Raw genomic sequence first — 15,491 nt, 5'->3', positions numbered from 1 at the left:
GTTAAAAATGGTTACTCTCCACATGAAATAAAAATATATATCAACCTGTTAAGTGACATCCTGCAGGCTAGTGTGGAAACATTCCATATTTTCTTTTTAATTGGAGTCAAGTACATTTTCAAAAGTTTTCTAAGTTAGTATGCCTTTATCCATAAACAGCATGATTGATGGTACAGAAAATCCAAAACAATTACAAATTGCTTTGTATTGCAAATCTGTTACTAACTGTTACTAACAGTTACAAAACTGTTACTAACAACTGAATTTGATAAAGGTGTAAGATTTAAGGCCTATATCCATAAACAGCATGATTGATGGTATAGAAAATCCAAAACAATTACAAATTGCTTTGTATTGCAAATCTGTTACTAACTGTTACTAACAGTTACAAAACTGTTACTAACAACTGAATTTGATAAAGGTGTAAGATTTAAGGCCTATATCCATAAACAGCATGATTGATGGTACAGAAAATCCAAAACAATTACAAATTGCTTTGTATTGCAAATCTGTTACTAACTGTTACTAACAGTTACAAAACTGTTACTAACAACTGAATTTGATAAAGGTGTAAGATTTAAGGCCTATATCCATAAACAACATGATTGATGGTATAGAAAATCCAAAACAATTACAAATTGCTTTGTATTGCAAATCTGTTACTAACTGTTACTAACAGTTACAAAACTGTTACTAACAACTGAATTTGATAAAGGTGTAAGATTTAAGGCCTATATAGAAAAATCCATTGTATTTTTGTACACTACCAGAAAATAATTGGGAGATAAAATGTTTTAAAAATCAGTTTATAGGAACAATATTCAATATCGTAATAACCTATAGTGGGAAATAATTTAAAAATGTATATGTGTATATATATAACTGAATCACTTTACTGTACACCTAAAACTCACACAACATTGTAACTCAACTATTACTTCAACTAAATCAATTTACAATAGCATCAAAAAATATAGGAAAATTTTTTAACAAAATATATATATAATTCTATGCTGAGAAATACCATTGCCAAGAGAAATTAAAGCTCTAATTGAGTGGAGATACAGTCTATGTTTATAAAGAGAAAACTCTACATTATTCAGATGTAATGCTCCCCAAATTAAACTATGGATTCTATGGATTCTATTCTAATTAAAATTCCAACAGGCTTTTTAGCAGAAATTGAGAAAAAAGTGGAGAGGGAAGGGTTAACATACTTTTTACAGTGAATAGCAGGATGTTTTCTACTTGATTCTCCAATTAAGATCCAATATTCTACTTCCTGTGGTGTGAGGGGACCCCTGCTAGATATAAAATACATTCACAGTAAGCTTCATAAAGTCATTCACTCCCTTGAAAATATTACTTTAATTATATACTGATAAAACATACACTGAAGTTTATGCAGAAATAGCATTCATTAGTACTAGAATAGAACTGGAGTTAAGGTTTGAACAAAACTCCAGAGGCCATTAAAGAGGAAGCATAAATTAGGTAGGGCTTGATCCCTTGTTACAAAATGTTGTTGTTTACTTGCTAAGTCGTGTCTGACTCTTTTGAGACCCCATGGACTGTACCCCACCAGATTCCTCGGTCCATGGTATTCTCCAGGCAAGAATACTAGAGTGGGTTGCCACTTCCTTCTCCAGGGGATCTTCCCGACCCAGGGATGGAACCTGCCTCTCCTGCATTTCAGGCAGATACTTTACCACGGAGCCACCAGGGAATCCTGAGAAAAGCCTAATAAACCAAACACAATTCTGCAAAAGATTAAGCTACAATGTTTAAAAGGATAGTCTTACTTGATGTAAGGAAAGCAAATCATCAAGTCTTCCAATGTCTAATGAACCAAATATTTCATAAATGCTTTCAACAATATATTTTCCTGGTGAAGTATGCACATAAAATATAAAAATGCTTACCTATATGCTTTATTCGCCTTGACAGGGGTTGCTTCAAAGCCAATTGGACAAAAATAATGATTTTGGCAATGATAGATATAAGCTAACGATTCATCTTTCAATCCATGAGTTAACTTCGACAAGGCCCCAGATGCTACAAAAAAGCAAAAACAAACCAACTGAGGGACCATAAAACACTGTCTATGCTTCATACAAACAATTATACAATACATATGTTGTATATTATATATACAATTATATATATATATATATATACACACAAGTAATTATACAAACAGTTAAGTACTCAAAGGCAGAAAAGACGTTACTTGGGACAAATGGACATTGCTGGGGAAAAAATGAATAACTATTGATAGATTTTTTTTAAAAATTAATGGATTTCAATCTTACCCTTTAGACTGAAATTCAGATAAACTGAATAGCAAACTAAATAACTGAAATATGTCCTTGATTACCAAAACCTTCAAATAACACATATGCTTGTCTATAAAAGTTAATACTTGGTATATATAGCAAGGGTCTCAACTTCTCTGATTGTATACATCTGTCACTAGAAATTTCTTTTTTGTGTGTGTGTGTGTGTGTGCAAAAATCCTGTTACAAAATTTATTCGTGAAAGCATTCAGACATGTTGAGGTTTCGAAAGATGATATGCAGGTTTCACTACAAGGTGCAACAGAAAACCCTACTGGGAGGACAGGCCGGCGGGCGCTGGACACCGGCCGGGCGCGGCTCCAGCCAAAGTGAGACAAGGACGCTTCATCGGGGACAAACTGGAAATAATTTAAAGCTTCATGAGGCGCGATATGTTTCCATTTAAAACACTAAGAAATAGTACCATCGATGAAAACAGGAAAATCAACTTCTAAGTGTACCGAAGGGGTCGTAGGGCACGCAGGAGGAAAAAAATCTGCATTTGCTGAGGTACAAACAGAGGGAGTGTTCCCAAAGAGGGGCATTTAATTATTATTAATGGCAAACCCTGCAGATACAAAATAAAACCCAAATCACTGGTCACATAATTCAAAATTTACATGTGATAAAGGCAAGGCAATAGACTCAAGTTATGGCCTGTCAAATATTTACTCCACTGATGGCATCTACAGAAGCACTTGGCCGATGTGTGCACAGTGATTCCTATGCACGCCGAGAGGGTTTTCCGTAAAAATGACGCTATTTACAAGTCTGTACACTGATCCACCAGAGCGATTTCTCCATCTCCTGGGGTGGGGGTGGGCGGGGCGGGGGCGGGGTGCTTATCAACGTAAAGCAGGATATCTGAGGTTTCATTGCTTCAGTCGCCTTATCATAATCCCAGATATACATTTCAGGGTTTATTTTTGTTTTCAAAGACACTTTCCTTGATATGTGCACTATGGTTAAAATTAAAAACGAGAATAATAAAATAATCGCTTGGAGGAGCTGGCCTTCCCCCACCCCATCCGGAGTCCATCAGGCCCCAGGCCAGCAGGGAAGGGCTGTGGGGCCCTGGACAGGCGACCCTGCGGCGGGAACCGCCCCCCGATGGTGCGCCTCTTCAGCGGAGTCAGCAAAGGCTCTCGTTGAGTTTTGAAAAGGAAGAGGGTGAAGAAGGAAAAAAATAAAAGGAAAAACAAAACCCTAAATGCCAAAGGGATTTCAATGGGATGAAGTTCCTCCACCACTTAGAGAATATCTCTGCAGCCGCTGCACCAGCTGGGCTACCATGGTGTCAGAGATGCCGGGGCAGGCCTCCTCCGCCAGGTAGATGGCCCTGCGCAGCTCCTCGATGGAGCCCAGGTTTCCTCCACACGCCTGGCTCTTCTCCTTCAGCTCTGCAAAGAGCGGAGAAATAATTGTAGATAAACACTGGGAGAAAGGCCTCTTTGGGATGTCTTTCATCTTGTTTCTTTCCAGATCCGACGGCTGGAGAGCTCCGTTCTCCAGACTCTTTGGATCCTTCTCCCGGATCGTGAAGATCCAGTCCCCCGAGTTGCTGCCTCCGGAAGCCTGGCCGTCTGTGTCCGTCTCCGTGTCGGAGTCTTCCGAGCTGGAGTCTTCGTGGCTCTGCTCGGCCTTCCACCTCTTGTACCTGTCGATGAGCTCGGTCAAGTAGGATGTGTTCTTTGCGTTGCGGATTATGAACTTGTGCTTCAGTAACTCCTTAGCGGTGGGTCTAAAGCTCGGCTCCTTGTTCAAACAGGCCTCCACGAACTCCTTGAGGGGTTTGCTGTAGTTCCCTTCCAGCGTCGAGGGGTTGTTCTTTGGGATAAGGAACAGGACCTTCATGGGATGCAGCTCGGAATGCGGCGGCTCCCCCTTGGCAAGCTCGATGGCCGTGATGCCCAGGGACCAGATGTCCGCCTTTGAGTCGTAGGCTGACAGCTTGATGACTTCAGGCGCCATCCAGAAAGGGGTGCCCACAAAGGTGTTTCTCTTTATCTGGGTGTCTGTCAGCTGGCCCGCCACTCCAAAGTCCGCCAGCTTCACCTCCCCGTGTTCAGAGAGCAGGACGTTGGCAGCTTTAATATCTCTGTGAATTTTCTTCTCCGAATGCAAATAATCAAGTCCTTTCAGTATTTCTCTTAATATAGTAGCAATCTGGGTTTCATCTAAAGGGCCAGGTTCTAAGAGGTCCAGTGCAGAGCCCCCGCCAAGATATTCCATTATTATCCACAATTTAGTGTCCTGCATGCCGGGCAGGCCCAACTGCACCGGGGAGTGAGCCATGGCGGTCAGGACGGCCACTTCCTGGGACTGGACGGCCGGGCCGCGGCGATCCGCGCGGGCGACGAGGCCCGCGGGCCGCGCGCAGCCCTCCTCGGGCGGCCGGGGGCGGGGGATGGGGGGCCGGCCGGCCGGAGCCCGAGACCACCCTAGCCCACCGTGGGTCCTGGGCCGGGCGGCGGGCTCAGGGGTGGACGGCGGGCCTCGTCTCCATGCACCGCGCCGGGAGGGGCTGCGAGGAGCGCGGGGCCTCCCCGCGAGCGGCCGCCGCTGCTGCTGCTGCTACCGCCGCTGCTGCTGGGCTGGAACCGGGCGGCCTGGGCCCGCGCGCTGGCGCCTGGAGCTGGAGTGGGGCGCGCACCGCCGGCCGAGCCCCTAGAAATTTCTAAGTAAGCATGTTTGTTTATAAACTATGTATATTGACTACTAATTTAAAAGATAAACAAAAATAGGAATTTTTAATTAGATTAAAATGTAGATATTCTAATTCATTCTTCCCAGACCACAGAGATCACTCTGTAAAGCTGTCATATGCAAACATCCCAATTTGGAAACCACTGAAGTATATGGACAAATACAAACTCCAAACAATTTCCAAAGATGAAAACTTTCTCCCATTAATACACATTACAATCCTTTCTACAAAAATCACCCAAATTAGAGGAACGGTTTTCACAAGCCAAGTGGTAAGAACATCTTTATAGAAACTGGCTGGTGAACCACTGCATCCCCTTATAACTGCTTCTCCTTGTTTCTTTCCAGTGGCTGCCTGTATTAGTTACAAAGTAATTTCAAAAGTATTACATAAGAAACCAGTTTTTAACCACCACTCAATACTTAAAGCCATTAACTGAAGTTTCATTAACTTGCATCTCCTGGAAGAAGCTAAATTATTTATGAACAAATAGCCCATTAAGACAGGAAATCCTAAAAATTGTTGAAGTAGACGAAAATTTCCAAGTTATGGCTTTTCTGATGGACTTTCTGGCCACTGAAATAGCTGAAGCCCAAGAACAGCTGGTCAATGGCTGTAACAGAGCCAAGAAGGTGGGAGCCCACCCCCAACCCCCAGAGATACACACAATTTGTGAGTTCCATGGAGACCATAACATTTCTGTCTCAAGCTCTTTCTCCAAGGTTTCAGCTAGGAGATTTTTACTCATAGATTCACCATAGATTTTTACTTCATTATGTGCATTCCTGCATGCAAGGCAATCTTTTCTACCACAATCTCTATTTCATAATGATAAATAAGTCTTTCTGCTGTTTTGGGCTGAGTTCCTCAGACAAACTAAAAACCGACACCCAAGGACAGTTCTAAATGAATTCTAAGAACTAAAATTAAGAAGATGATCAGTATTTCATTTCCATAGCTGAACTTGGTTGTAGATATATTCCAGAATAGTAAGCAAATGTAAATAGATTTGGACTCTTCATAAACCCAGTAAATACTAAAGATTCTTACACATATAACTGGCTTAGGAAGAACTCTTGAAATCTTTGTCAGATTGTGAAAATGCCATATAAAAAGTTACCCCAGATAACTAAAACTTCCTGTGAAAGAACTTTATTGTAACTTTTTAATGGAAATCTTTATTTCACACTTCCCTCCTTAAGTCAAATATAATCCAAAACAGCTGATTTCCTTATTGGGATTATGAATAGGAGTCACATTAATGTCTGGAATATATTCAGGGGCAAATGAGATAGAAGTGAAAGTTTGCCATCATTAATATTCATACTATTTCACCTGCTACAAATACTCTTAGACTATGTCCTAGTTTTCTAGAGGACACGAGGTGGGTTTTCTTCTATGAAGTAATGATCATGCTACTCAGGTATATCTTTTGTTATTATTTCAAAGTACATGACAACGTTCTGATGGACTTAGATTGTTGTTGTTCAGTCACTAAGTCTTGTCCGACTCTTTGCAACTCCATGGACTATAGCCCCCCAGGCTCCTCTGGCCATGGGATTTTCCAGGCAAGAATAATGGAGTGGGTTGCCATTTCCTTCTCCAGGGCATCTTCCTGACCCAGGGATCAATCCCAGGTCTCTGGCATGACAAGCAGATTCTTTACCATCTGAGCTACCAGGGAAGTCCTGGATCAGGGCATTACCCTTGCTACTACTCAACTCTGGCGCTGTAGCTGAAAGCAGCCACAGACAGAAACAGCCGTGGGCCGTGTGTAAGCAAATGGATATGTCTATGTGCCAATAAAACTTTATTTATAAAATAAAGTGGGCTGTTGTTTGCTGCGTGCTCATGGGCTGTTGTTTGCTGACCTCTAATTCAGATCAGTAATTTTCAGATTTATTTTGACATGGAACACCTTCTGCAAGGAAAGTTTACATGTCTGGCCAGTTCATAAAAAGGATCAAAGCTGTTACTGTGGCCCAAAAGGAGGTAGGGAATCTACGGGCTCACCCCTCTCCCCTCACCAGCCCTGAAGCACCACCATAGAATTCCCAGGACTCAACTGAGCACAGAATGAAAAATCACTGAGCTTCCTATCAATGGAAGACCACACTCCTGATAAAGAAGCGGGATAGCACCTCTTTAGAAAGGTAACAGTGTGTGCGTGCTAAGTCACCTCATTTGTGTCCAACTCTTTGTGACCCCATTGACTGTAGCCCGCCAGGCTCCTCTGTCCACGTGATTGCCCAAGCAAGAATACTGGAGTGGGTTGCCATTTCTTTCTCCAGGAAATCTTCTTGACCCAGGGACCAAATCCACCTCTCCTGCATTGACAGATGCTTCACCACTAGCACCACCAGGGAAGCCCATGGTTACTATTTGTGCTGTGCTTAGTCATTCACTTGTGTCTGATTCTCTGTGGTCCCATGGACTGCGGCCCGCCAGGCTCCTCTGTCCATGGGATTCTCCAGGCAAGAATACTGGAGTGGGTTGCCATGCCCTCCTCCAGGGATCTTCCTGACCCAGGGATCAAACCCATGTCTCTTACATCTCCTGCACTGGCAAGCTTTACCACCAGCACCACCTGGGAAGTCCAGAAAGGCCACAGCAGTAGTTCTCAAACCTGAGCAGGAAGGGCTTGTTAAATAACAGATTGCTGATACCTAACCCCTCAGTGACTGACCCAGTAGGTCTGGAGTGGGGACCGACAATTTGCATGTCTAACACATTACCAGACAATGCTGATATTCATCCAGGGGTCACATCTTGAGAGCCACCAGTCTAAGGTTAACAGGAAATTCTTACTGCACTCAATTCAGGAAGCAAATTAATGAACAGCTACCAACTACTGGGTTAGCCAAAAAGTTCATTCAGGCCTTTCTGTAAGCTGTATCATGATGTTTTCTGTAACAGGAAAACCTGAATTGTTCGGCCAACCCAATATATCAGGAACCATAAGGAAACAAAAGGCAAGGAATGCATAGTACCTCAAGTTGCCCTCGTAGAGAAGATAAAAGAAGTGACTTGGATATAGGGTGGAAAAAATGCAAAAAAAAAAAAAAGGGGGTGTAATTCAAAGGAGAAAGAGTACCTTGTGTTTAAGGAATCAAGAAGGGGGTGGCATTCAGGACAGAACAAAATCAAGTGGCAGGATTCTGACAACGCAGAGGAAGGAGCATGTGGAGAAAACCACACTACTGCATGGGAGGGAGATAGTCAGGGAAGAGCACATCGTCTGGTCCAGAATGGAGGGCACATAGGCCTCTTGTAGGACACCCCCAGAAATTCAGTGTAAGGTCAGAAAAAGATCACCTTCTGAAATAAAACACACCACTTAGTACATTAAGGCAGTCATCCTAGACAGTGATGCTACCTAGCAGAAGACAAACAAATGCATTACAGATGGAAACTAAATTCAGACTGATGTGGGGTCTAAACCACATCAGGATGTGGAGTCAAGAGGATATCAAGAATCTGAAACTTCAGCGACACAGCAGCCACTGCCAAATGCAGAGCCATGATTCGGATGGTGTAGAGAAAGCAGAGCAAAACTACCAGAACGTGCCGGCCCGCTGCCCCGCGAGGAGCAGTGCGCATCCTGAGCAGCCGTCGAGGAAACGCTGGTGCCTTTGATCCTGTATTTCTCACTCTCAGTTAATATATTGGCATTCTGATATTCTGTGAGCCTGCTGAGTCAGAGTATTCTATAAGAACAGAACTCCAGAGAACTCTAAAAGAACTTATCAAAATGTATTTTTATACCTTCAAAGACAAGAACTGGATTTTGTAATCTAGCAACACAGTATCATCCTGCAAGGTTCTTAGACCCTCGAATCTTCTAAATTCAACTGGTACATGCAGGACAGCATCAAAAGACCAATCTGCTCTCGCCTGGGATGGTGCAAAGGACTTGACGCTTTCAGCAAGTTACACAGAGACCCCAAAGTAGGAAAGGATATATTAGTGCCACACACGGAAAAGATTTATTTGATCTTGTGTCTAATAAGAACTGGAGAAAACCAGAAGATGAGGAAAACAGAATATAAATGCACAGTCCACTCAAGATGCACTAAGACACTACAGTTAACTGGTAGTTATGTCGGGATAGGGCAAAGGTATCTATTAGAAGAATAAAAACGAAATACAGGAATATTAGTGTAATTTTCAAGCGAGCTGTTAAAAACAAATGAATCCAGATGTTCCTGGCACAAAAGCTGATAACTAAGGGAACCAACAGTTTGACGTTTTACTCTAATAAGTAACAATAATAGGAAGTGAATAATAATAAGTGAACCAATAGTTTGACATTAATGTTGACAACTTATGGCACAAAATTTTGTGAGTCATTACTAAGTACAGCTCTTAAAAAATGCTTCAACTCATATTCACAGTCAAATCTGTTAATTTTTGTTAAAATCCCTGGATTTTGCTTTTATTCCATGAGTGAGGGCTTCCCATGTGGTTCAGTAGGAAAGAATCTGCCTTCCAATTCAAGAGACACAGGTTCAATACCTAGGTCCGGAAGCTCCCCTGGAGAAGGAAATGGCAACCCACTCCAGTATTTTTGCCTGAGAAATCCCACAGACAGTGAAACCTGGCGGGCCACAGTCCATGAGGTTGCAAAGAGTTGGACATGACTGAGCGTGCACAAGCTCAGTTCACATTTCCTGAAGGCCCATAGGAAATGAGCAAATCAGCCAGAAAAGAGGGAGTTCCAAAATCTAAGAAGTGTAGTCACCAGGAAAATGTAAAGCCTGTTGAAGAAAACAGGCCCTTAAAAATAATCTAAGCATGGGACTTCTCTGGTGGTCCAGTGGTTAGGACTCCGAGCTGGCACTGCAGGGAGTGTGGGCTCAATCTCTGGGGAACTGGAATCCCACATGCTGTGCCACAGGGCACCCCACAAAAAAAATCTAAACAAACAAAAGATACATTTCAAAGTATTTTTTTTAATGCACACTAACAACTGGCCACGGTTTTCACTACTGAATATTCCAGAGACAAACGAGAAAAGCCTATCTCTGCAACTCTGTCTTCTACAATGAGATGGAACAGGAACGACTTCTGCTCGACACAGGTTAACACTCTCCACTCGGAATACAATCAGAAGTCCCAAGGGTCACATGGGTAAGGTCAGAGGGCATCATACATAGAATCAAAGGGTTAGTGAGGGAAGTCCCTATGACCAAGGAGCTGGGCAGACACATTAAAAAGATGCAACATCATATGAGGCTGCACGTCCTAAATGCCAAACAACAGACAAAAATGATCAGCATTACAGAAATTAAGAGAAATCCAAGTGTCAGATATAAGGCAGGGCTTGCTAAGGACCACTGAGCTTTGAAGAGGAAGATCAAGGGGGAAGTTGATCAGTTATCCTTCAGGAAAACACATGTAGAAAAAGAGACAGTGATAATTCAAGTTTTGTAATAGGGAAAGTAAAAACAAGAACAAAACTGGGAAAATACAGTATTGAAATTTATTTAAAGAAATTATAGCAACAATTCCTCTCCTCCCATCAAAAAAAAAAAAAAAGAGGAGGGATGGAGAGAAGAGCCTATCCCTCAAAGGAAAAACACAGATGTGTGTTGCAAAGTCTATCCTCGCTTAGTTTTTCATTGCCTGATCAATTACTTAGAGAGGCTATGTTGATAGCCACCATGGAAACAGAAAAAATTATTAACATTATTAAAAAATTATTAACATTTAAGGCTCCCCTTTCCATGGAGTAAGGAAAGGAGAGTGAAGTTGCTCAGTTGTGTCCGACTTTTTTGTGACCCCATGGACTGCAGCCTACCAGGCTCCTCTGTCCATGGAATTTTCCAGGCAAGAACACTGGAGTGGGTTGCCATGTCCTCTTCCAGGGCATCTTCCTGATCCAGGGATCAAACCTGGGTCGCCCGCATGGCAGGCAGATGCTTTACCATGTGAGCCTGACCAGGGAGGCTCCATGGAGAAAGGCCCCCTGCCACTGCACAGAGCTCAGTCAGTAAGAATAAAATTAACATTGATTGAGTCCTTACTCTGTCAGGCAAGGGGCTAAGTATATTACAAATACGTCTCCTTTTATCTTCACAGTGACCCTGTGGGGTGAAAATATGGAGACAAGGTCCACACTGGCTCAGTAAGATAACAGTCTACACTGGCTCAGTGAGTGAGAGTTTAAGCACCTTGTTCAGATCACAGAACCAGTATGTGCAGAAATCACTATGCGGACTCCAAGTCTGCCTGCCTCACAAGCAGCTGGATACGCCTGCGAAAAGGCAACAGAAATAGACCCTGTTTATTTACCGTTACTCTGTGTTCAGTCCTTGAGCTTGGTAAACCAGGTACTCTCTCTGCTGACAAAGCCTCTGCTTGAGCAGACTTCAGTTTGATTTCGGATGCACGCAGCAGTAAGCGGCAGCTTGCAGCAAGCAGCAGCGAGTGCTAGCTGGAAGCAGGGGCTCTAACCACTGGGTCACAGGAGCCAGCAGTTAGGGCTAAGGTTCCTAGCCTTGCCTGCCTCGTCAAGAACAAATTCAGGCGACCAGGTAGAAGATAAAGAGTAAAGTAAAAAGTTCATTGAAAGGAAAAGTACATGCGGAAAGGCACATGGGCGAACTCAGAGAGACAGTGGTGCCTTTGGGAAGTTTAAATCCTTTAGAAAGAAGCAGTTTTCCAGATCTAGACCTTACTTCAGGCCAATCACCTTGCTTTGTTTCCCCCTGGTTAATATGTTTTAGGACCATCCCCTGGGATGTGCACACACACCCTAGCCAAGATAGATCTCGAAGAGAAGGCTTCTGGGAGGAGCACAACTCATTATGGCCTAGAATTATCTTCTGACTTTTGACTCCAAGGAGCCTTCTGCACATGGGTTCAGTTCAGTTCAGTCGCTCAGTCGTGTCCGACTCTTTGCGACCCCATGAATCGCAGCATGCCAGGCCTCCCTGTCCATCACCAACTCCCGGAGTTCACTCAGACTCACGTCCATCGAGTCAGTGATGCCATCCAGCCATCTCATCCTCTGTCGTCCCCTTCTCCTCCTGCCCCCAATCCCTCCCAGCATCAGAGTCTTTTCCAATGAGTCAACTCTTCACATGAGGTGGCCAAAGTACTGGAGTTTCAGCTTTAGCATCATTCCTTCCAAAGAAATCCCAGGCTGATCTCCTTCAGATGGACTGGTTGGATCTCCTTGCAGTCCAAGGGACTCTCAAGAGTCTTCTCCAACACCACAGTTCAAAAGCATCAATTCTTTGGCACTCAGCCTTCTTCACAGTCCAACTCTCACATCCATACATGACCACAGGAAAAACCATAGCCTTGACTAGACGGACCTTTGTTGGCAAAGTAATGTTTCTGCTTTTGAATATGCTATCTAGTTTGGTCATAACTTTCCTTCCAAGGAGTAAGCGTCTTTTAATTTCATGGCTGCAATCACAATCTGCAGTGATTTTGGAGCCCAAAAAAATAAAGTCTGACACTGTTTCCACTGTTTCCCCATCTATTTCCCATGAAGTGGTATGACCGGATGCCATGATCTTCGTTTTCTGAATGTTGAGCTTTAAGCCAACTTCTTCACTCTCCACTTTCACTTTCATCAAGAGGCTTTTTATTTATTTATTTTTTTTCTCCAATTTTATTTTATTTTTAAACTTTACATAATTGTATTAGTTTTGCCAAATATCAAAATGAATCCGCCACAGGTATACATGTGTTCCCCATCCCAAACCCTCCTCCCTCCTCCCTCCCCATACCATCCCTCTGGGCCGTCCCAGTGCACCAGCCCCAAGCATCCAGCATCATGCATCGAACCTGGACTGGCAACTCGTTTCCCACATGATACTTTACATGTTTCATTGCCATTCTCCCAAATCTTCCCACCCTCTCCCTCTCCCACAGAGTCCATAAGACTGTTCTATACATCAGTGTCTCTTTTGCTGTCTCGTACACCGGGTTATTGTTACCATCTTTCTAAATTCCATATATATGCGTTAGTATACTGTATTTATGTTTTTCCTTCTGGCTTACTTCACTCTGTATAATAGGCTCCAGTTTCATCCACCTCATTAGAACTGATTCAAATGTATTCTTTTTAATGGCTGAGTAATACTCCATTGTGTATATGTACCACTGCTTTCTTATCCATTCATCTGCTGATGGACATCTAGGTTGCTTCCATGTCTTGGCTATTATAAACAGTGCTGCGATGAACATTGGGGTACACGTGTCTCTTTCCCTTCTGGTTTTCTCAGTGTGTATGCCCAGCAGTGGGGTTGCTGGATCATAAGGCAGTTCTATTTCCAGTTTTTTAAGGAATCTCCACACTGTTCTCCATAGTGGCTGTACTAGTTTGCATTCCCACCAACAGTGTAAGAGGGTTCCCTTTCCTCCACACCCTCTCCAGCATTTATTATTTGTAGACTTTTGGATCGCAGCCATTCTGACTGGTGTGAAATGGTACCTCATAGTGGTTTTGATTTGCATTTCTCTGATAATGAGTGATGTTGAGCATCTTTTCATATGTTTGTTAGCCATCTGTATGTCTTCTTTGGAGAAATGTCTATTTAGTTCTTTGGCCCATTTTTTGATTGGGTCGTTTATTTTTCTGGAGTTGAGCTGTAGGAGTTGCTTGTATATTTTTGAGATTAGTTGTTTGTCGGTTGCTTCATTTGCTATTATTTTCTCCCATTCTGAAGGCTGTCTTTTCACCTTGCTTATAGTTTCCTTTGATGTGCAGAAGCTTTTAAGGTTAATTAGGTCCCATTTGTTTATTTTTGCTTTTATTTCCAATATTCTGGGAGGTGGGTCATAGAGGATCCTGCTGTGATGTATGTCGGAGAGTGTTTTGCCTATGTTCTCCTCTAGGAGTTTTATAGTTTCTGGTCTTACGTTTAGATCTTTAATCCATTTTGAGTTTATTTTTGTGTATGGTGTTAGAAAGTGGTCCAGTTTCATTCTTTTACAAATGGTTGACCAGATTTCCCAGCACCACTTGTTAAAGAGATTGTCTTTAATCCATTGTATATTCTTGCCTCCTTTGTCGAAGATAAGGTGTCCATATGTGTGTGGATTTATCTCTGGGCTTTCTATTTTGTTCCATTGATCAATATTTCTGTCTTTGTGCCAGTACCATACTGTCTTGATAACTGTGGCTTTGTAGTAGAGCCTGAAGTCAGGTAGGTTGATTCCTCCAGTTCCATTCTTCTTTCTCAAGATCGCTTTGGCTATTCGAGGTTTTTTGTATTTCCATACAAATTGTGAAATTATTTGTTCTAGCTCTGTGAAGAATACTGTTGGTAGCTTGATAGGGATTGCGTTGAATCTATAAATTGCTTTGGGTAGTATACTCATTTTCACTATATTGATTCTTCCAATCCATGAACATGGTATATTTCTCCATCTATTAGTGTCCTCTTTGATTTCTTTCACCAGTGTTTTATAGTTTTCTATATATAGGTCTTTAGTTTCTTTAGGTAGATATATTCCTAAGTATTTTATTCTTTCCGTTGCAATGGTGAATGGAATTGTTTCCTTAATTTCTCTTTCTGTTTTCTCATTATTAGTGTATAGGAATGCAAGGGATTTCTGTGTGTTGATTTTATATCCTGCAACTTTACTGTAGTCATTGATTATTTCTAGTAATTTTCTGGTGGACTCTTTAGGGTTTTCTATGTAGAGGATCATGTCATCTGCAAATAGTGAGAGTTTTACTTCTTCTTTTCCAATTTGGATTCCTTTTATTTCTTTTTCTGCTCTGATCACTGTGGCCAAAACTTCCAAAACTATGTTGAATAGTAATGGTGAAAGTGGGCACCCTTGTCTTGTTCCTGACTTTAGAGGAAATGCTTTCAATTTTTCACCATTGAGGATAATGTGTGCTGTGGGTTTGTCATATATAGCTTTTATTATGTTGAGGTATGTTCCTTCTATTCCTGCTTTCTGGAGAGTTTTTATCATAAATGGATGTTGAATTTTGTCAAAGGCTTTCTCTGCATCTATTGAGATAATCATATGGTTTTTATTTTTCAATTTGTTAATGTGGTGTATTACATTGATTGATTTGCGGATATTGAAGAATCCTTGCATCCCTGGGATAAAGCCCACTTGATCATGGTGTATGATCTTTTTAATGTGTTGTTGGATTCTGATTGCTAGAATTTTGTTAAGGATTTTTGCATCTATGTTCATCAGTGATATTGGCCTGTAGTTTTCTTTTTTTGTGGGATCTTTGTCAGGTTTTGGTATTAGGGTGATGGTGGCCTCATAGAATGAGTTTGGAAGTTTACCTTCCTCTGCAATTTTCTGGAAGAGTTTGAGCAGGATAGGTGTTAGCTCTTCTCTAAATTTTTAGTAGAATTCAGCTGTGAAGCCGTCTGGACCGGGGCTTTTGTTTGCTGGAAGATTTTTGATTACAGTTTCAATTTCCATGCTTGTGATGGGTCTGTTAAGATTTTCTATTT

The 15,491-nt window shown here is 42.0% G+C and overlaps 2 protein-coding genes across 4 annotated transcripts in view; both read right to left on the bottom strand.

Moving 5' to 3' along the window:
- The window catches only part of BIVM (basic, immunoglobulin-like variable motif containing), a 46,182-nt gene that overhangs the window by 3,690 nt on the left and 27,001 nt on the right, over positions 1-15,491 (bottom strand). For all 3 annotated transcript variants that reach the window (XM_010810963.4, NM_001206453.2, XM_059892060.1), the window contains 2 exon segments: positions 1,923-2,055; positions 1,218-1,304 (listed from right to left, as the gene is read on the bottom strand). In XM_010810963.4, the coding sequence (XP_010809265.1) occupies positions 1,218-1,304; positions 1,923-2,055 (220 nt within the window).
- Positions 3,244-4,646, bottom strand: LOC101906511 (serine/threonine-protein kinase 24-like). Its single transcript, XM_059892315.1, has one exon. It carries the CDS (start codon positions 4,629-4,631, stop codon positions 3,561-3,563), a length of 1,071 nt encoding a protein of 356 aa, XP_059748298.1. The 5' UTR covers positions 4,632-4,646; the 3' UTR covers positions 3,244-3,560.

Source organism: Bos taurus, chromosome 12, assembly GCF_002263795.3.
Source record: "Bos taurus isolate L1 Dominette 01449 registration number 42190680 breed Hereford chromosome 12, ARS-UCD2.0, whole genome shotgun sequence".
NCBI lineage: Eukaryota > Metazoa > Chordata > Mammalia > Artiodactyla > Bovidae > Bos > Bos taurus.
This window is presented reverse-complemented; position numbering and strand designations above follow the sequence as displayed.